This window comes from Calliphora vicina, chromosome 5 (assembly GCF_958450345.1).
Source record: "Calliphora vicina chromosome 5, idCalVici1.1, whole genome shotgun sequence".
Classification (NCBI taxonomy): Eukaryota; Metazoa; Arthropoda; class Insecta; order Diptera; family Calliphoridae; genus Calliphora; species Calliphora vicina.
Window position 1 is genome coordinate 1,479,384 of NC_088784.1, and position 23,722 is coordinate 1,503,105.

A 23,722-nucleotide genomic window follows, 5' to 3' on the forward strand; every position below is an offset into this window, starting at 1 on the left:
TAGTAAGTGTGTAAGTATAGCGTGCAATATGTCGATAAGTTAACCACCGTGTACTTACACTGTTTTTCCCAATTTTTTTGTTTTTTTTTTCATTTTTGGTTACAAGAGAAATTTAAATATTGCTTGTTTTTCATTATTATTATTATTTTTACTGTGAGTTGTTTGAACGTATTTGTTTTTTGTTCTTGTTATAAATTGCCAACGCATGTTGTCACTTGTGTTTAACATGAAATGGGGAAAGTCCTTTATACTTGGTTTTTATCGGGTAGTTGTTCGGTTAATTGGTTACCAAAAATAAAACAACAGATGAAACCAACAACATAAAATCATTAATATTGTACTAAAACGTAGTTACCTACAGACATACCTACATACTTCTGTAAATGTAGCTGACTGACATCTGACGCAATACACGTGAACGTTCAACATTTCATAGTTAATGGCCCAGCAATTTGTGTTTGGCTTCAAAATTTGTCTAGGTTTAATATATAACAAGAGGAGGGTTTGCAACAAACGTCATTTAATTAATAAAATTATTATTTATTTATTTATCACAAAACAAATTACAAAATCGATTTTTTCTTCAAATTATTTCAAATTTGTGCAACATTTTTTTGAAAAATCTGAAGAAAAAAAAAATTTAATTTCACTAAAATATTTAAAGGTGTTTCTAAAACAAACAAAAAACAAAATAAATTCCTGTACAATTACTCAAACTAAATGTTTTATGTATCAACTAAATGCAGTATGAAAAATGTATAATTTTTTTATTTTTATTTTATTTTTTTGCAAGCAATTGACCATATAGAAATGAGTTATGTAGTCACCTCACCCAATTATCGTTTTGCCTGCTACAACGACTATTGCTACTATTTTACAATGTTCACAAGTTATTTAACATTTTTATCATATTTGCATATTCAGTTGTTGTTTTGTTTGGTGGTGTCCTTATACACCCTACAGATGGCTCAGTGATATTCAAACATATCGAGCCCTAACCGTTGATGTTTACAAAAAGCCAAATAAGTCGATCCTATGTATACTTTGGTAACGGTGTGTATCTAAGAAACATTTTGTTTTGATGCAGCTATGAAATTTCACCAGATCCAGATTATTGATTTGCATTAAAAACGAAAATGGAATAAATTGTGGGTTAAGTTATTTTCGCTGTTAGGGGTCGATATGAAGTATTATCTTTCTAATTTTGAAACTGCTACAATTTAGTACAATAAATGTAAACATTTAGATTTAAAAGAAAGAATTGTTCGATCCATCCTTCTTGACCCTTTCTTATCAAAAAAAAAATATGAATATTTATCCCCATAACAGTGTTCAGTAGTAAGTGCAAATGATCTTTCTTTTGTATTTATTTTGTTAGTAATTTGCACTCAATACCAAGCTGCTGTTAGATTCTACGATGGGAAAATTTTCAAAAGTCACACTTCAAGATGCTTTTATTTATTTATATTATTGAAAAAATTAAACAAAATATTTGCCATAATTTCACGCCTTTTGAAATTTATGCTTATAATGCACTTTGTTTGGTGACCATGACCGACTACAGTTTCTTTCTTCCCACTAAACTCCTCCGGCACATGTACTGCAAATGAACTTTACCTTTTTTAACACACTCTTGACAAAAAAAAATAACATGTTTGCAAATAAAAATAATAATAATAGTCCTTCAGTAGAAATGCATTTAGAAAATTAAAAAAAAAACTCAGTTGCCACCAAAAGCTTGATAAAATAAACAGAAAAACTTACACACAGTTTTGCACTCGAAAAATGTTGCCTGTGAGCAGATAGTAGCAGATATTTGAAACATGATATGTATCAAGAATAACATTTTTAACTGTAACATTTGTAATAAAAGAATATTTAAGTCAAATGATAATGTTAAAAGAATAAACAATAAATACCGACGATTTTTTATCATTTTGCCTCTCTTTCGCTAAGTTTTGCACTCTAAGCTAATGATATAAATCAGTGGTCGGCACTCATAGCAACCGTAGGCCGAACAAGATCGTTTAATTAACAATACGAATGTCAACGAAGTTCACAAACATTATTAAATAAGCCAAGAAAAATCACTAACACTAACTCAATTTTATCTTTATGCCGAGCACTGATGCAAATGTTTAAAAGAAATATGTATTGTGACACGGATCACAATGGTCGAGGATCGTGTATGTATGAAAATTAGTTTTCAAAACTTTTCTATTTAATTTTAAAGAACATTTTTGTTTAAACACTTCTACCAACCATGTTTTTTGAGTCTACTAAAGGTGTATTAACAAAGTGGATAAAAGTTTTGTCATCATTTAAAACGATTACACAAAATAATAAAAAAGTCACGCGATATGCATGCAGTCACAAGAGTCAACTGGCAAAAAAGGGGTGAATATTTTAGTAAAAATGAACAACGACGACCACGACGACACTATTACCACAGCAAAGCCCCAATTATAGAGGAAGTATATGTATGTATGTATGTATAACAGCTACATAACTGTCTGCCTGCCTTTAATTTTGAATAGGCGAATTAGTATATATAACAAACTATTTAGATAATTGCAAAAAATATTAAAAAGAAAAACCAACATTGCAATTACATACAAGAATATTAATCTAAATTATTATTAATATTATTAAAAGAAAAAAAGGCCACAACACCTTTATTTTCCTGTACTATTCTACACATTAATTAATTACCTAAGTAAGTAGGATTCTAAAGATTTATTTCTGTAAAATTCTTTTGAAAAAATTCATTTAAGCTAATTAATTGTTCAAATTTGTTTCCTACAAATAATTGCTCTTATCACCAGCTGGCCATTCTTCATGCAGCATTAAAATTATTTTATTTCCTATTTGTATGTATGTATGTTTGTAGCTGATCTGCTGTTAAATTTAAAAGCAGCAAAAACAGCATTTTATAAAAAAAAAACTCCCATAATTTAAAAATCAAATCAACAAGCGTCCACACAAAGGGACGCAAAGCAAAGCTAAAACAAACAAAAAAAGTTTACATGATGAAACCACACACCGTGAAATGCGAACAATACTTTAATACAAGCGAACAGTGATCACTGATCGTAGCCCAAAGAACAGTGGTGAATCCTTACATTCATTTAATTCTTGAACTCACACGAAGCGCATATTTCCATCGCCCATATAAAACATTGGAATAATTTCAAGTCGCCTTTAAATACATTAAATAAAAACCTAAAAAAGTAAGAAATTGATAAAAAAAAAAACAGAAACAAACGACAAGATGATGACAATACTCTCGAACTGGTAATAATACAAAAGTGTCGTCTTAGTTGTAGTCATGGACGTAGCCACCACTAACTAACAAATCATAAGAAATCACAAATAAAATACAATAAAACAGCAACAGCAACAACAACAACTCCATAGAATACAAAAGTGATATTGAACTGATGGTTTAAATGGGCCGCCGCCGACACTCTGTGATCGTCACTGTTATTATTCTACGCATAATTTGAAATTCGGTTTTTTGATTTAATGCAATTACAATTTTGACTTTTCTCTCTTTCAAAAGACCAAATAAAACGACAACAAAACAAATTCATCAATAAAACATGTGTGTGCAAAAAAAATAAGAAAAAACTTCCTTTTGGTCAAAGGAATTGGGTTGATTTTAACAAAAGTAAAAAAAAAAAAAAACTTTTTTGAAAAACCAGTTGTGAACATTTTAGTTGCTGTATGCGAATAGTTGAGTACTTCTCAACTACTAGAGTTGATAAAGTACCTTTTATAAAATGGTACTAATTTTGAAGATGTTTTGCATCTCAAAATGAGTCTCCATTTTTCTCTAATATCATTAGATATACCCTAGTCCAACAGCCACCTTAAAGTACCGATCGACTCAAAATCATTTTCGTTCGAAGGACCGAAATTGGTACTTAATTGGGTTTGCTTGACATAAATGTCTGATTTATATTGATATCCACACAAATTTCTCCACAAATAAGTTTTATATAAAAAGAAATCAGATTTAAACATTTCTTGCGGATCAATCCATAATTGGCCATAGGTCCCATATAAGGCCCATTTCCGAAAATGACTTTAACGAGCATAAATCTCTAAAAAAAAATGTTGGAATCCAAATAAAGTTTAATATAGAATACACGACCTAATTTGATGACAATCGGTCCATAATTATTCATTTTACCCATAAACTTTAGAACTTTGTACAGCATTTAAGATGGCTGATCAATGCTGGATTTTAAAAGCCTAATTCGCATTAACTTTGAGCTTCCATTCAAATTATTTGAACTGTTTAACGTGCTTAATTCCCAACTGTTCCCAATTATTGTTTCACAAGCTGCTTTGGCAAGATCATCAAGAAACCTTTATCGTTCCATTTAAACTATATTGCTGTAATTGTTCCATAAGTTAACAGAACATGTATAGTACTTTTTCGAGCCCTTTAGTACCCAATAAAGTCCAAATTAATAATAAAATATTTGGGGCAACACACATACATTTAGAATGTTGGTTAGTTTTCTTGTTGTTGTTATTGTTGCTGGTTGTTTGTTTGGTTTGTTCGTTTATTTGTTATTATGTCACACAGTCAGTCGAGAGCAGACCGTCTTTCATGTTTCAAGTTGCAAGTTGCTTAGTATAAATTACAGTTTGAGTTATTTTGATAAAATGCTGTTGTAGATGTAGTAGCAACAATTGTTATTGTTACAATGCATATAAACAACAACAACAACAATAATAACAACAAAAAACAGCAGCAAAAAACAACAAGCTACGTTTCTTTTGTTTTGGTAAAAGCTGGGTGACAAGTCGCCAGCCAGCCTACCAACAAACGTTGTTGGTTGGATGGTCGGCTGGCTGGATGGTTGGTTGGTTGGTTGGTCTAAACGTTGGGTCGTTTGATCGTTTTAATGTATAAGTGGCAGGGACCTCCACTGAAGTTTGCGCTTTACGCGCTATTTGCAACACTACTCTACATGAACATAGATCAAATCACTGAATCACCGAATCGATGGCATTAAATAAACCAAACCGCAAACTAAAAACAACAACAAAAACTAAAAAAGATGAAGATGAGGATCAGTTTGTTGTGCTAAAAGATTTATCGATAGTTTACTCGTATTCGTAAGCTGTGCATGTGCAGGGACAGATAGATGGATGGATGGATGGTTGGATGCATGGATGAATGCAGCTTTTTGGCTAAGGATAAGTGATGCTTTACAAGGCATCGGAATTGTAACACGTGCTAGATTATAACGAGATGAACTGTCTACAGAGTGACAACTATAAAATCCTACAAATATTCAATATTAACTATGAATTCCACAATTCGAACAAAAGTAACTCGGTAGCTAGAATGAAATGTTTGACTGTAAACAGTTCCCACACATCTTGTGGCACACTGTTAATTTATTTAAACAATTCGCCTGATCTCTCTCTCTCCTATACTCTTTACAATATATGAATTAATTTCATTCGATTCAATTCGAATTGAATTGATCGTTTCTTTATGCCGAATTGGTTTATCTAGTAGTTTTTGTTTTCTGCATTTTTCTTTATAAAATAAAACAAACTATGTATTTCTTTTTTCATATTGTTATAGATTTTTTTTAGATGTTTATGTAGTTTTGCCGGCGGCATTTTTAAACAAAATAAAAAAGAAAAAAAAGAAAAAGTTTACCTAGATTTTTTAAGCCACTGTGGTCTCTGCTGATTGACGAGTGCTAAGATGCCGCCGACAATCTTTTTCAAGTAACGATCATCGCCAACCTCATCTCATCATCATCGTGGTCGTCGTCATCAACTTCATCCTTAGAAACAACTGCAACAACGTTGTGTCGTCAACAACAATGAACATCAACATGACAAACATGGTTGCTACGATGGTTGTAAGTAAGATTTTCCTCAAGTTTCTATCTGCGAGATGCTTTTACTTACACTTTGCTGCTGAGTGTCTCGTAAAAACAAAAATTCATATCTACAAAATGCATAAATACATGTACTTTGTACATTCAAACAAACAAACATGTTGTTTTGTTGCATTTGTTTGTTGTGCATCATTCGTATCGAGGCTTTAAAGTCCACATGAAATTAACTACGACGTACTGATCTCATCGATACACACTTGAATTGACGGATTAACCATTTTCGTCAATTCGAGTTTTTTTTTTGTTTAGCTTTTTGCTTTTTTGGCTTGTTAAAGAAAACTTGGCTTGATCATAATTTTATTGTATTAATATGTACATATGGATGGATGGATGGATGTATGTATACGACAGACTCTAAGCTTAGATTTGATGTGATGGATACACATCTAGTTATTTAGTAGTATTTGAGTAATGCCTCAAACATACATAAATATCCCAGTAAACAAGATCGTATTGCAGTTATATAGATCAGATAGTGGGTAGGATAATGCTATCATCATAATATCAGTATAAATACGTTTGTTATTCCGTTTATAACATCTTAGACTCAATAAACTTTATATATATAAATAAATACTTATGTGATCTTGATCCTTTGGAAAGTAGAAAACATACTAAGTTTGTGTAAAACACGCTCACTTCCAAAAGTGTTTAATTGACTCCACAGAAATATGTTTAGAATTGTCCTAAGCTGTTTGGTATTGAAAATCGGTTTTGTAGTAAAATAGTTATGGAACAAAATGTAAGACAACCGAGAAAAAATATTAAGTATTTTCCCAAAACAATTTTCAACATTGTTACGTTACCTTTTTTGTCAAGGTTCGCTACCGATTCGAAACAGTTAAAAGGTAACGTTAAAATTTACAAAAATTAAAAATAAGTCCACTACTTTTTAAATTTCCCGGCTCTTAACTGAAAGGGCAACACTGCTCCTGTCAACAGGCATCTGTTTGTTGACTCCTGTCAAAATTTGATCTCTCTGCGTCATTTGGCTATCAACATTGATAGCAGACTACCTCGTGACTTGAGGAGAAATTGAAAAAAGTGAATTTCGTCTGCATTATTATTTGCGGAAAAATCCATTACTCAAACCAAGGCTAATTCTGCACCATCAATTTCAATGGTAAAAAAGTAGTTTACTGAATTTCGTAGAAGATGCCATACAAGCACGGAAGATGCCGAGTTGTGGTCTCTACACCCGAAACAATTGAAAAAAAATCAGGATATGATATAGGCCGATCGGAGATTGAAAGTACGAGAGATTGTGAACGATTGTGGATTTCAATTTTGAATGATCACTTGGATATAAAAAAGATTTCCGCAAGATGGCTGCAGCGTTTGCAATTGTATAGTCACAATAGCCACAAAATTCAAAATATTGTTTTTGCAATTTAATTTTTTTTTTTTAATTAATGAAAAAAAATTTATTTCAAACAGATTTTTTTTTTCAAAATTTTAAATTTTTTTTTTTAATTAGTGAAAAAAATTTATGACAAAAAAAATTTTTTATTAAAAAAAATATTGATTTTGATCCATTGAAGGTCCTACTTACTATGTATATATCCATGTTGTCTATATTAATGACTTTGTAATCCAGATATAGACCAAAAATCGAGGTTATTCTGGTTTTTTCAATATATCTCAGCCATTTGTGGGCCGATTGTCTCGATTTTAAATAGCAACCGAAACGGGTCTATAGCTGATATATTGATGTATGAATCATGTATGTATGTAAGTTATTTGTGTGGCTACGGAAAGTTGATTTTAATATACAGACGGACATAGCTATATCGATTCCGTTATCTATAATGATTCAGAAAAATGTGGAAATTACAACAGGATTGACAAATTTACTTATATATACCCTTGACACTCATGGTAAAGGTTTTAAAATTTTGACAAATTCCACAGATATTTCCAAAGAATCCATTCTAAGAATTAAAACCAATGTTACATGACATTATAGCAATTGTGGCAAGTCTTAAATGTTAGCTGGGTTACTTACATAGATGTATGTATGTGTGTATGTTTGATTTAATGTAAAGAATTGTTCGAAAATTAATAATTATAATTGTTGAACGTTTTCGCCTCTCATACGCGTATGTGCGTTAAACATTCCAACGTTTGATTTGTGATGATGTGTTACAATAATCCTAAAATATTGTACAAACAATGACGCGCACACTCTCTCACATTCAAACTCAAAACTCATATTCAGTGAGTGACACTCCAAACTTGCCAACAACAAACTGACAGACAACAAGTCTCGCTGATTCTGACTATAAAAATTTATAAATATAATACAAATATGTATGAATGGATGGATGTATGTGAATATTGTTAGTGCTCTGGTTTATGGTTTGGATGGATGGATGCATGAATGTCTTAGCGTCGTCCATCATCACAGTAAAAACATTTAAACGAGATCATTAAAAAAAAATGAAAATCGTTTGCGTTTGTCCAACATGATGATGAAGATGATGCTGATGTTATTCCTCTTATCACATGTACTACAACATACAATTTTCCCAATTTGCAACTGCTTAGCAAAAAAACTTTATATTGAGCGTTAAATTGCCAATCAACAATTATAGTGCCACAGCAAAGTGTAAGTGTTGGTTGGTCAGTGTATTTATTTATTTATGTTCATGTATGTTTGTATGTGGCTCTCTATGCTGTCCGCTGTAAAAGCTTTAGACGCAAACGCAGTTGATGTCGACTATTTTTTAATAGTGAATCAACAAACATTTAATTAATATCCCAGTTATGGGATAATTACGAATGTTGCAAACATCACTAATAACATCACGTTGATTAATGAAATCATTATGTGCTGTATGATAAAATGCAATAACAAATTTATACAAAATTATAATGAAATGTCAATACATAGATACTCGTCTTTATGTATGTGTGTGTATAGGTGTGTGTGTGTACACAATTTAAATGTCGATAATAGTTAAACATCTTTAAAATACTTACAAAAATTGTTTTATTTGTTATTCTGACAAAGAGACATGCCTCCTTTAAAGACAGTCAGTTAGTCAGTCAGACGAAACGATAAAAACAGAAAGATACTTGATTTGGATTTTTTGTTTTGTAGGCTCTGCCGCCACGTAGTAGGTTATGTGACTAACTGGCTGACGGACTGTGTAAAGCATTCACGGCACACTTCAAGCAGTTGCCGCTTACCATATTAGTGGACATCCCTGGAGCAAACTTCAACTGATTTGCTGACTGCTTGTTTAACAGTGGCAGACATGAGGACCACCCAAGCAGCGTAATTAGCTAGATTGTCTTAGTAAACTTAAAACAACTGAAAACTTAACGAGTTGCACATGGTTTTCGTTTCAATACTGCAAATAAATAATGGACAAAAAAGCACCACACACAAACTCATGTTAAAAATGCATACAAATAAATATGTATATGTACCTACATACATATAATACATACCTATATTAGTAAATACATACCTACATACATACATATGTATATGTATATATTTATTTATTTATGTTTGCTGATTTGATTCTTTGTATTGCGTCAAAATCCCAACAGCATGAATTTGAATCCCAAAGCAACCCCCAAATGAAACCATTTATCATTTGCTATAGAAAACAAAAAGCACCCTTTTTTAAGCAAAAACATAAACATTTTACCAACATCTCCAGTCATAGCTTAATTGGGGGGAGAGGGCGATAAGGGAGCTTGCAAAGTAAGTTAATTTTTCTCTTTCTATGGCTGGCTACACTCAAACTCAAATATTGAGCAGTTTCTTCTAAATAGCCATTAACCGGTCAATATTTCTTAAAGAAACACACAAAATCCCTGGCAATTTCACTCAAGAGAAGCAACAGGATTTTGAAAACCCCTAAGGACTTTCACTTTTTAAATGATGCTCTCTAACAAAAAGTAAGAGTGTTTTGTTAATACAAAAAGCTTTCATTTGCAACATTATCATCTTCATCAGCTACGCCATCGTCATAATGATAACATCATCACATAAGAATAAACCAAAGAAAAAAAAAACAAATAAAATAAAAGGATTTCTAAGGTCCTTTGATAATCAAGTTGATGATGTTTTCTTTAGACATTTGCCACACACTGCTTTTACATACATACATAAAACATTTTGGCAAAACCAGGAAAATCTAAGGAATTTCCCAAAACAATACTCACACTCCTACAAACGCACATAAAAACATACAGTTGTAAACAGTCTGACAAAAAGCTTAAAAACTCTAGAAAAACAAACAAACAAAATGGTGGTGTCGTGATAACTATGGCGTAACGTAAATGTGTCTGTCTCTCTATTTATTATTTTGTATTATTGTTGTTTTTTTGTCGATATCCTTCTCTTGTAACTAGTGAAGTTTATTTTCCAATTGTATCTAAATTTTTATAAACGTAAATGTTTTTCAAGTATTTACTTTTCTTGATGTTTATGTTGTGTGTATTTGCTAAAACTTATAATGAAGGATTCCTCCGGCTGCATTAAGTATTTAAATTGTTTTAAATCAAATTTGACCTTTAAATTAAAGGTCAATTTAAAAAGTATTTCCAAATTAAAATCACGTTTTTCGAAAAGTCATTACGCACCTCATTGATTTTAGACATTTTATTTCCTTGATAACAAGACGTAGCAGAAATTTAAAAAGAAAGCTGAAAAAAGCAGGGCAGACAGTTAGTTAAATTGTTTAACATTAAAATTCTCAGAATTTCATGGCATTTATTGTTACAGGCCTTCTAGGACACATTCTGAAGTAGGCATTTCTAGGTCTTGAAATAAATAAAAGAATTGGAATGTTATTTATTAAGAGGTTACGTTTGTTTCGTCAAATATTTGCTATATGTGACTCTACCTTAAGGATCTTAAATGTTTGTTGAATTTGGATGAATTTGGATGAACTTTTATTAATGTTTCTTTATTTCCACTCTGCCAAATAATGTTAAAGCGGCAATTGCTGAATGTTTTTTATTTAGGAAATGTCATTTTGAAGGGTACATATCTGTCATTTATTCTCACTTAGTTATTGAACATTATCAGGCCTGTCACACATTTCGTTCGGAATGGTTTCAATTCCGATCGATTTCGTTTTAGGTTCTTCAGATTCCATGTAATTTGTTAATTCAAAAAATATTAAATAATTCTGTATTTCAGATTTTAATTTGACAGGCTTTTTTTATATTAAAACAAAAGTGAAGTTTTTGGTACAGAAATGGATTAAAATTTTAAGAAAATCAAATAAATACAAACAAATATCAATTCCACTTTGAAAACTGAAAGTGGTTTCATTCGGAAAGAAATTTTCGTTTTACTTTTTGTGAAGAAGCTAATTACGGAATTAATTCCACTTTCGATTGGAATGGAATTCTGTGACAGGCCTGTAAAGTGTAAACAACAAAGTTTTTTTGCTTCGAAAATGTCGAATTTTGTACCAACAAATCATCATATGCGGGAAGTTTAGCTTTACTTCTTTAATTTGACAAAAATGTGCCGCTGTTTTTGATGGCAGCAAAAGTTTCATATCTGTTATGAGCTGCTGAAATCTGACCATACCACCACAGGGAATTTGTATCGAATGCAACTGATTCTTTTGAAGCGAGCATTGGCCAAAAACCTTCCAGAATATGCGGTTTTTGACTATTTATAATGAAATGGTTGGGAACTTTTACCTCTCCCGCTTTATATATCGATGCAGAAAGCTCTCTCCGGGATACGCTTAACTTTGGAACAGAGTAGATGAGTAGCAGGTCCTTTGGCTGGGAATCCTCCATATGTTGCCAGAAAGATGGGAAAAAGTCAAAGGTAACAATGGCCAATACTTTAAATAAATGTTTAAAAATACAAGCTAAAAATTAAAAAAAAAAAAATGCCAGTGTGAATAGTAACTTAAACATATTAGGGTTACGTCAACCAAATATACATTATTACAGTGACTATAATATTGTTAAAACAATTTTGTAAAAATATTGACTATATTTTTATACCATCCACCACCACAAGTGGTGAATGAGGGTATATATAAGTTTGTCATACCCTGTGTAACATTGAGCCATGTCCGTCTGTCCGTCTGTGTGTCTGTGTAAAACAAGCTCATGTCCAAAATACCCAAACAAAATTGGTAGACTTGCAAAAAATATGTTTATTGTTGTCCTAAGCAGTTTGGTATTGAAAATCAGCAAAATCGGTTCAGTAGAACCAGAGCTATGAACCAAAATGTGAGACAACCTAAAAAATAAATTGACAATTTTCACATATTTTTGGTTATTTGTGTAAATATATTGCAGATAATACCATAAAACTTTACACACGTTATTTTTATAATAAAAGGACTAACTCTGGTGAAAATTATAAGAATCCGTTCATGATTACTCCTAGCCCCCATACAAATTTCTTCCCGAAATATGGTTCTATGGTCTATAAATGTCTTCAGAATTGCAGTATCCATACAAAATTCAGCAAAAATAAGTTTCGTGCTAAAAGAAATAACAACACAAAATTTTTTGTGGATCGGTCCATATTTTACCATAGCCCCCATATAAAGTTCACTTCCGAAAATCACTTAAATTAGCATAAATATCTTATAAATATCGCTATTAAATTGAAATTCGTCATAAATAATCTCCATATATACCAAAATCGCTATACCTATTTATATGATGATTGGCCTATAATTGGTTATAGCTCCCATATATATCAACCTAAAAAATATGTATGCAGGTGGAGGGTACTTAAGATTCGGCAAAGCCGAATATACCGTTCTAACTTGTTTTTTCTATGTGGGCCGGGTTCAGCTAGTATTTCATACAAGTATAGGGTTCTCACTTTGTTCAAACAGATTATCAAATTAAAAAAATTATACGTTTAGTAAATACTAATTAAACTCTAACATTTTTTTCTTCAATTCACTTTCCTTAACCATTTAAATATTTATAGACACCATTTACTTGGTTCTTCTGTTTTTTGTTTTTTTTGCCAACATAAGTTTAAATATTTTGAACGTGTTATTAAAGTTATATATTTAAGGAGTGAATAAAACTCACATGGAGTGAATGTCAAATGACACTTTTTGTTGGGTATAAATAAATAAATAAATCGAACAGATGTTTGCCGGAAGGCAATTAGTTATTTACACTACACGTAAATACATAAATATGTACAATATCTGCTAGTATTGGGCAGCCTCTCTACATATGATTTGTTTATTTCTCTTTGGTTAGATTTGCCCAACAATTGAAATGTAGACTACTAGTGCCAGCCAGTATCAAGTGCACCCAAAATGTTATAAACCCCATGGCGACAAATTGAATTCACACGGATAAATAATTTGCCTAAAGGACCAACAACCAACAGCTACCAACACATTGACTGATAAAATATTGCACAGCAGGCTATTTTATTATGACTGTCCTTGTTGTTTTTGTTTTCTGGTGCTTTTTTTTTTGCCCCGGCTCTACGACAATTTAAATTGTAAAAAAAAGAAGTAGCAATGATGATATCAAAACGCCCATTTTTCATTGTACCCTCGTAAAAAAAAAAACAAAACACAAGGAAACTAAAATGAGCAAATGCAATTGTGTGTGTTGAGATCTAGAGAAGAGCTAAAACACACTCACATACAAATAGTTGTTTGTGCATTTATATGTATATCAAAAGGACTATATCATATCCTTATGAATAGATGTGAAAATTAAGAGGGTTTATTAATGAAATAACATTTAAAGTATCCTTTAACTCTGCAGGAATCTACATAAATATTTAACTGTTGTTTCATTTATTCATTTCGAAATCAGTTCAAGGGGGAGATCCTTAAGTAGTATTGTATTTGTTGTTATTTCCTCCTTTTGTTTTTTTTATCTAATTTATAATAAATTTGACATTTGTTTATAATTATGTTCGTTATTTCAAGTACTAATTTATACGTTTACTCATAAAGAGAGAGTGTCACTTTTAACAAATTGTTATATTACCTTCAATTCATGCTAGATTTTTTTAGACGTTACTTTTCTAAAAACACAAAAATGTATAAAATATAACAGAAGTTTTAGATGATCGTACAAACATTTGCTTAAACATCCTGTGTAATAAATACTTCCTAAATACTAAAATTATTACAGCATTTTCTTTAAATATTCTTCTCTACATACATCGAGGTTTTAGTGTCTTCGTATTTCAAGTACTTTGTTGAAATTATTCTTATCGACATTATCATACATCTTTCTACCATTTGTTTATCGCACATTTTAAGTGTTGAGTGCGATTTTGATTTATAATCTCTTGACGAGTTTTGAAATTATCATTGTCATAATATGAGTACGTACTTGTACACAAAAATATTCATTTGACACATTGCCTCACTAATTATCAAATACATAAGTAATTCATTCAAGTACATAATTCTATGAATCTAACATAGAAGTAAATTATTGTTTTAGGTTTCCTTGAAAGAGATACAGCATGAGGGAGGATATGTAGATTTTAGTTTATGTTTTAGATCTTTAAATTTATCCATATTCATATTTAAATATGTATTTATTTATGTATGTAGGTTTGTACATTAGGTTGGACCCGTTTCTATGGAGGAAAACTAAGGTGTTGATTAGAGTATCCAAAATCGAAACCGATCAACCGGTTTTTTCATCTTGGTAAACTCGACCGGTTTCGGTTTTTTGGAAAAACCGTTTTTAGTAAGACGGTTAACCGGTTTTAATGAAATATACATATTTCCAAAAGCTTATTTAAACATATTTTTGCAAAAATTTGATAACATTTTTAAAAATATTAATTAATTTTACAGAAAATTGTAGCATTTGACAATATTTCGTAAAATATATAAAAACTAGTTGAAACTAGCATTTACTAATGTTAGTTCTTCAAGTTTCTCCAACCCACATACACCTGCCTATTCTTATTTATTTGCAAACAAAATATCTAAATTTGTATTGCATACTTTAGGGAGCTTTTTTATTAGTTGACTGGACTCAAAAAAAAATTTCCCAGTTTTACCCGGAATTTTTGAATCCATCTTTACAAACCATCTCCTGAAAATTTCGAATCGAATAAAAAAAATTAGCCAAATCGCTCCAGCCATTCTCACGTGATGCCATTACATATATATGTACATGGACCATTTCATAATTGCTTTAAGAATTCAAAAATTTTAAATTATCGTATTTTTCTTATTGAATAAAAATTTAATATAAACTGGTTAACCGGTTTTTTTGAAGACATAAACCGAAACCGGATTATCGGTTTTTTAAAAGATAACAATCAAAATCGGTTTTTTCAAAACAACACCTTTTCGGTTAAACCGGAAACCGGTTTCTTAAATTTGCCGTTTTTTTGGAGATGTTAGTTTGTTTGAGGAGATGTGTTCCTAATGTCAGTATTTGTATTTTTAAGTCTTGAATATCGATGGCTTAATATAGAAAGGTCGTATCTCGTTTTTTTTTTCCAAAATCGTGTTTTTTACATATTCTGGTATACAAAACTCAAATAGACCTCTCTTAAAAAATTCAGTTTCCTATGTTGACGAATAACAGATTTACAGTAATTATAAAAAATCCCTAACTCATTTAAAAAATCGTTTGAAAGAAAAACCCCTAACTCATTTAAAGTGGAATGCATATTTTTTGGTTTATATTAAAACAAACAACTCTTCTAAAAATATTTTTTTATATATTACAAATCTTTAGTTGTTTTTTTTTTAAATTCACTTTCTGATATTATTGAGTTTTTTCCTTCTCCTGTAAAGTAACTAAAAGTTAAGATACGACCTTTCTATATTAAGTCATCCATATATAGCTAACATCAGATCGGGAAGAAACTAACAACAGAAATTCAAACTAGATTGAATTTCGAAAATGTGAATAATCCGTTTCTATGGAATTATATGATATTTGTTACGTTTTTAACTTTTAAAAAACGGATATTCTATTTCCACAATGATGACCTAGAGCTTTCCAAAGCTACTTCACAGTTAAATTTGTCATACTTGTAAACAATGTTATCAACAGCCTGTTGTTATCAACATGGTTTATAAGTAGAAGTTTCATAATAAACATGATGTATGTTACAGGCAGCCTTTACAAATCATTATATTCAAATCGATAAAGCTATTTTATAACATTGTTTTAAAAAAAATTAAAAATGTTCGAATATTTTTGGACTTAAATGTCTTTCACATGATACCAATATTGCATATGTTTCTTTTGAGAGAAATATTAAAAAAATCATAAAAACCTCAAAAAAATACCTTTTTATCCTTTAACAATTTTTTGTAAAATTTATTTCAGTTGAGGCCACCCTAATATACATACATATGTATGTTTGTACATAAAATAATTTAAGATTTGAACAGTTGGTTAAAAATATTGAATAAATTTAAAATGTTTCATGTTCTTTTTTTTTTTTTGTTTTTGGTGGTAGACTAAATAAAGTGTTTGGTATTGAATTTCAATTGTACTCGCACTCGTACTTGTCTGTATTTGTTGTAAATTAAATGAAATTTGAATACCAAAGTAACTTTTACTAGAAATAAATATGTAAAGTAGAGAAAAATTATTACGCTAATCCATGTTCCCAGCCTTAAACACGACCAAGTGTAGAGATAGAGAGATACATTGAACATAAAAATGTTCTTGTTGAGGTAATAAATATTTCAAACATTTGAATTCTTATGTCTTTAAATTTCTAACAAATTGTATATTTAAATACCTAAAAATTCATTTATGTGAAATGATGATGCACGCTGCACTTTAACCTATAACAGGATTTTGTAAGAATCGGGTGTCAAATTTTTATGGACTTTTTTGTAGTGAAAAATATTATGACAAGCTGTAAAATAATTAATGACTAATTTTATGTTCTCTTTCTTTTTTTTTTAAAGATTTTTCCTGAAATTCTTTTTGAAGTGCAATCAAAATTGTTTAAAAAATGCTGGAAATCCTCGGGATATGCGTAGATTCCAGGTAAGTTTTATATTGAAATTACATTACAAAGATCATTTTGGAATAATATGTAAATAACTACTATATATGAGGCCATTAGCGCAAAAGTGGTGTAACCCACATTTTTTTTGGTTGCTGTTCTGTTGTCCTTACATTACCAATATCTATATAAAAGTGGGGTAAGCTAGCTAGCTACCTTTTGGTATTCAAAAGCAGATGGAGCTGAACAAATCGTGCATAATATAATAAAGTAATGTAGCAAAAATGCTGTTATAACACTTTTGCACTGTTAGCCTGATATGTATGTCCATATATATGTAATAAAATATAATTTAATGGTATTCTTTAATGTTGTTTTTTATCAAACCATTTTATTTGCGTTTTTTGAAGGTTGTCATAGCCACCCAAGTGAGCGTGGAGGGCCCTTTGTTGGCGATCTCGGATAATATGTTTGTGCACAATAACTCCAAGCATGGACGCAGAGCCAAACGTTTGGATACAACGGAAGGTACAGGCAATAACACTCTGTCCATAACGGGACATCCCTTAGCGCCTGACAGTACCTATGATGGTCTGTAAATCAAAATTCAATTCAATTCTATTATTTAAACAACAACAACAGCAATTAACATGTTGTAATTTTAAGTTTTCGATTTTTCTTAGTTTTGTTTGTTTTTTTTTGTTTGTTTAACTAGTAGCGGTAGTTTGATAAAAACTATTTTAAGCTTGCAATGAATTAAATAGAATATAACAATTTTACTTTAAATAACAAATTGTACATGTTCACCATAACCATTTCAAAATGTTTAGAACTTTTTAAGAATATTATGGTCACTGTTATTAAGTTTATGATTGCGATAATTATGTATATGATTGTAGCAATAATAAAATGTTGTCCTCAGAGTATGATTACCATAATCCGAGAACAACATAATGTGGTGAAGTATTACATAATAAAAATGGTTGCCACAAACATATACATAATTAGTACAATCATATATAAATTATATAATTCAAATATTCAATAATTATGAATTTATCAAAATATTAATTGAAATCTTTTTCTGATTGAATATTCAAATGACTTAAACTTAAACAGACAAACAATCAGGCAGACAGACATTCAAGCAACCGATCGTGTAGTTTTTTGTTAGAATTTTATTTGTTATACTTTAAATTTTTATATTTTCTTTTGTTTTTGTTGTTCTAATTGGCATATAACCCCCTAGACCATTTTAAATATATTGTAGACTTATTAAAAACCCAACTATATTCAACAATATATTGATTTTGTTCTACATTTAATTATTTTAGGCTTATATCCACCGCTGCCTGTAGCAACACCTTGTATTAAGGCTATATCACCGAGCGAAGGCTGGACTACTGGTGGTGCCACCGTTATCATTGTGGGTGATAATTTCTTTGATGGCCTACAGGTTGTGTTTGGCACAATGCTGGTATGGAGTGAGCTGATAACATCGCACGCCATACGTGTGCAAACACCGCCCAGACATATACCGGGTGTAGTCGAAGTAACCTTGTCCTACAAAAGTAAACAGTTTTGCAAAGGATCTCCCGGTCGTTTTGTTTATGTTTGTAAGTTTTAATAATTTTTAATAACTATGATCATAATACAGTAGAGAGTGGTTAAACAAAGTTTGAAAAACAATCGTTAAAAATATCGGGAAAAAAAAGGATAAAATGGACACTGCAATCTAAAAGAAGCACAAAATATTAAATCGAAATTATCCAATTCCTCTACCCTTTGCATAGCTTTCAATGTATATTCCCAATATCGGAGTATTCAAATATTCAAGATGTCTTGTGAAATCATCAAAATATACCCCCTAATTATCGTAGGGGGTTGGCAAAAATATTGCGAATAATATACATCCCTGAAGCATATATATTTTGTCTAAAAACATTTAATTTTTCGATTCATTTCTGAAATTCGTAAACATGTTTCATAAAGCAAATCCTTTGGTCACCAAGAAGATTTTCTGATAATTTTAAACGGCTTAACATCTTATCTTAAATAACATACATGATTTATACATCAATATATCCGATATAGTCCCGGTTCAGTTGCAATTTAAAATCTAAAAAAATCGGCCAACAAATTTTGACCAATTTTGTATCTATATCTGGTTTATTAAGTCACTATATAGCTCTTTTACTTGTTTGCAAAATACAGAATTAATTTCAGTTTCTATCGGAATAGAATTCTGTGACTAGGTCGTATATAGCCGAAGACTGTTTGTTCAAACCTATGATTGGGCCACTCTAATAAACAACCGTAATATTTACCTTCCTATTCATAAAATGTTTTTAACTGCCTGTTTCTCTAAAACAAAAAATATAAAATACGAATGAAAATTTTCGTTCGCATTTAGAGAAACAGGCAGTAAATTTATTAAATCTTTATAAAACTGATTTTTTATGGAAATTTAAAAAATTGAAAATTATATTTGATTGGAAGGGTGGGGGTGTTCGTGGTTTATGATAACAAATGCTATAATTTGATATTAATATTAAAATCATTTTGACTATTTTGTTTCTGTTTAAGCAGCCCTTAATGAGCCCACCATTGATTATGGTTTCCAAAGGCTGCAGAAGTTAATACCACGTCATCCTGGCGATCCGGAAAAGCTGCAAAAGGAAATTATTTTGAAAAGGGCAGCCGATTTGGTGGAAGCCTTGTATTCCATGCCTAGGTAAGAATTTTATTTGAAATAGCAGAAAGTTTGGAAATTCTTATTAAATTAATATTTTTGTCATACTTTAAATAGATCGCCCGGCGGTTCGACCGGCTTCAATTCGTATGCTGGACAACTGGCAGTTAGTGTACAAGATGGTAGTGGCCAATGGACCGAAGACGACTATCAGAGAACACAGTCGAGCAGTGTTAGTCCACGAGGCGGTTATTGCAGCAGTGCTTCAACACCACATAGTTCGGGAGGCGGTTCTTATGGTGCTACGACTACGGCAGCTACAAATGGTTATGGTCCTACGCCAAATATGGGCACTTTGTCATCTTCACCCGGCAGTGTTTTCAATACCACATCAAGTCAGTATAGCCAGACAACAAATTCTTTTTTTTATATTTAAGTGGTTTTTGATTTGAAATTTCATTTTCTTTTTTTGTGTTTTTAATTCTATATTATTTGATTGAATTAGCGTTTTTTTAATTTCACTTTCTGTTTTAATTAATTGTTGAGGTTTCCTTTAGAATTTTCGTTGTTTCCTTTCAAAAAAATAAAAAATCTAAACACAATTTTAAAACAAAAACCATGAAAACATTTAAAAAAAGAAAAAACAAAAAACTTACTTAAACATAAAAAAAAAATAAAAATAAACCTAAACCTAAACTGTTATATAAAACCAATGCTCAGCTTGTGCATTTTCGCCATTAATTCCAACAGTGTCCTCAACCTGGCATCAGGCTCTGGTACAACATCATCACTCGCATCCACACCACTACCATCATCCGCATCAGCCTTGGCACAATCCAGCCGTTTCAGCAGCCACAGCGGCCGTTTAAATATTGCAGTCATCCACCACCACGTACACACAAACACACAAACCGAAGGTCAATCGTCAATCAGTCTGCACTGGTCCACTGGTCGTCGTTACATAAACTACACACACAAAAATGGGTAATGCAACCATAAAATCATTATAATCTCACAGCCATACTTACATACATAAGAATTTCCTATTCCTAATAAATCGTGTCTGCTAAAAGTCAATATTTAAAAACTATCTGTAAAATATACTATACATATGTACATTTATGTTTGTTGTATGGAGACAGTAGGGAGGACAGTAGAAATTATGACAGAGATAGAGAGAGATTTAAATTTGTGTTAAATAACCTAAAAAACTAACATTTCAACTAACTAGCAAACCAATAAATCCAATCCAATCAACTAAATCGCCGTTGACCACCATCATCAACGACCGAGACTATAAACACTGAAACACTTTATTAGCAATAGGTTGTACGATTTTATTTTATTTCATTATTCTTATTTTATTACAATATATATTTTTGTACATTTTTATATTTATTATATGTATGTATGCATTAGTTTTGCCTTGTTTTTTTTAATCTAAATCAATTTAGGTTAAACACTATTTACACTTGCATTGAATGAAGAAATTACGATAGATTTTAAATTTAAAAATTGTTTTAATGAAATGAAATATTTTATTTAGAAAAAGTTTAATATTGGCTATTGATTGATCTTTGTTTGCTTAACACAGTTGATCACAGTTGATCGTTGCATCTAAAATTTTAAAAAGATTTTAAATTCTTTCTTTGTATGAAAATAATTCAATTCTGAATAATTTTCAAAATTATGATCTTGTTGTCTACAAATATGTATGTAAATATGATCAAAAACTTTCACATAATTTCACTGCAAGTTGAAACATAATTCGTTTGTTTGTTTGATTTATTTCAGTTGATTTAAAGTTGTATGTAGGTTTTTTATTTCATTAATTTGCTTTATATTTGTTATTCATTTTTGTGTGTGTTTTGTTTTTATATTGCAGGAGTTAGCAGTTTGAGTTTTAATCCATTCACTTTGCCCACTTGCAATACACAAGGCTACAGCAGTTCACAACTAGTGACGTCAACAAAATAATATTACTACTAAAAGCAATGACGATGTTAAGGCAGGCAGGCAGGCAGGCAGACAAACAGCATTTTAAACATAAATTCAAACTTCAAACTGTTGTAAAATGAAGACATAACAAACATATCTCTCGTAAATGAAAAACACAATAACGATTTAAAAAGCACCGTGCAATATTATTATCATTATTTATTATATTGTATAATTTTCTATATTTTTCAATTTTTTTTTTAATTTTTTACATCATTTTCGACTACTGTACATCTATTTCTACAGTTATGAACAAAACAATAGCAGTAACAATAAATACTTTTATATATATTTCTAAATTTGTTTGTAAATACAATACATAATATGTACTTATGTATATAAGTAATACATATAGTCAACTATTTTCTTGTATTCGTTATTTCATACCAAGTAGATTAATTGAGTTTAAATGAAATTGTTAACATTTCAAATAATAATTTATCTAAAGTGTATTTAATGTGTTTTATAAGATTTAGACTTAACCTAAAAAATAAAATCAAAAATTCTTAAGAAAAACAAAAGAAATTTTTAAATAAATGTATACGACTTATAAAATACATACTTAACAATGTTTGTATACACATACCAAATTAATCAATCAATCAATAACTAAATAAATAAAGAAAATGTAGATAGTCTGTTTGTATTTTCAGCATTAATATTTCAAAATCAAATATTTAAATACACATAACAAATATTATTAAAATTGTCATCATCATAAGCGATACTTGAAGAAGGATATTAAAAAGTTTAAACCATAGTAAACATAGATCGAAAACTCCCCTATCAAAGACCTAACTTAGTTGTCAAAAACCTAAGTGGTGGAAACTATAAAAAAAACTCAAAGAAAAAATTACACACAGCTTTTTTAACTATGTAATACATTCTCACCACTTAGATTTTTGACAACTGAGTTAGGTCATTGACAGAAGAGTTTCCGATCTATGTGTATTTATCTATAGTTCAATAAAAATTACTGTAGGAATCATTAATCATTATGTTTATGATTCCTTAATAAGCCAGCTCCAATACTAAATACACCAATACTAAATGATCGGTGAAAGGTGGCAGTTCAATTTAAACTTTTTTATTGATCCAGTGTTTTTACAATAATTCCTTCTAATAACCGTATCGTTTAATAAAATAAACAAATGTATTGTTTAATTTGTATATCAAATGCTTAATAATAAACAAATTTAATATAGTTTTCACAGCAAAATAAATCAATAACATTATACAATTTTAAAATTTTACAACAATAATACTTAATACAATATCGTTATAATGCATATCGTTGAATACGTTATTAAAATATCCAAACAAACAAATAAATATTTAATAAAATTCACTAACAACTGTAAAAAAAGGATTTTGTTAGTTTTGTTTTCTTCTTTATTTGAAACTAACAAAATTTAACAAGTTAATGTAATTAATATTAATTAATTAATAAATAAATATCAATCTATCTATCTATAGTAAAATCATTACAAAAATGTTATACGAGTGAGTACGCCTACTGACATGCCTACTTATGTACATACATTCATACTTAATTAATTAATTAAATAATTAACTAATGCTTATATCATACATACATACTTATGTATAAGTTAAATATTTAAAATATGTATGTAGAATTGTTGTTAAACATTTTATTATTTAATTTAAGAAAAACTTGTTTTATTTTTAAAAATAACAAAAATAATAATAATATTTATCTTTACTATTATTATATGAAGCTACATGCATAAAACATAAGTTTTTCTGCATATTTATCGTATCGATCAACATTTTTCTTTATTATTATTATTAAATTTAAGCTTTTTATAGTTTTAAATCGATTAAATAATATTAAATAATCTGTAAAAATATTATATATACATATCTTAAAATAAATAAATATTATATTATATTAATTAATTATATTTACTACTTAGTTCATTTTTCGCATTAAGAAATGAATAAAAATTCATAATAATTAAAATGAAAACATGCTCTATTATTTCATAATTGTTTTCGTTTGCAATTCTTGGCAATATCTACCTGGGAATTTTAGTAAATAATATTGAATCATATGAAAATTGCAAAATACAAATATCACCAAACGATAGCCCAGTCAAAATTGATCGATAATTTAGAATGGAACGAAACAAAAAATTC

At 29.9% G+C, this 23,722-nt stretch overlaps 1 protein-coding gene across 4 annotated transcripts in view; it reads left to right on the top strand.

The window, feature by feature from the left end:
• kn (EBF transcription factor knot) overlaps nt 1-21,596 on the top strand; it is a 51,470-nt gene extending 29,874 nt beyond the window's left edge. The window contains exons 6-11 of one of the 4 annotated variants that reach the window (XM_065511727.1): nt 16,832-16,913; nt 17,283-17,463; nt 18,207-18,488; nt 19,462-19,606; nt 19,682-19,959; nt 21,450-21,596. In XM_065511727.1, coding sequence (XP_065367799.1) covers nt 16,832-16,913; nt 17,283-17,463; nt 18,207-18,488; nt 19,462-19,606; nt 19,682-19,959; nt 21,450-21,541 — 1,060 coding nt within the window. In that variant the 3' untranslated portion in view covers nt 21,542-21,596. Of the gene's footprint in view, nt 1-16,831; nt 16,914-17,282; nt 17,464-18,206; nt 18,489-19,461; nt 19,607-19,681; nt 19,960-20,284; nt 20,532-21,449 lie in introns of those variants that run through there. The other 3 variants (XM_065511728.1, XM_065511725.1, XM_065511726.1) reach the window with 3 other exon arrangements.
• The last annotated feature ends 2,126 nt before the right edge of the window (nt 21,597-23,722 follow it).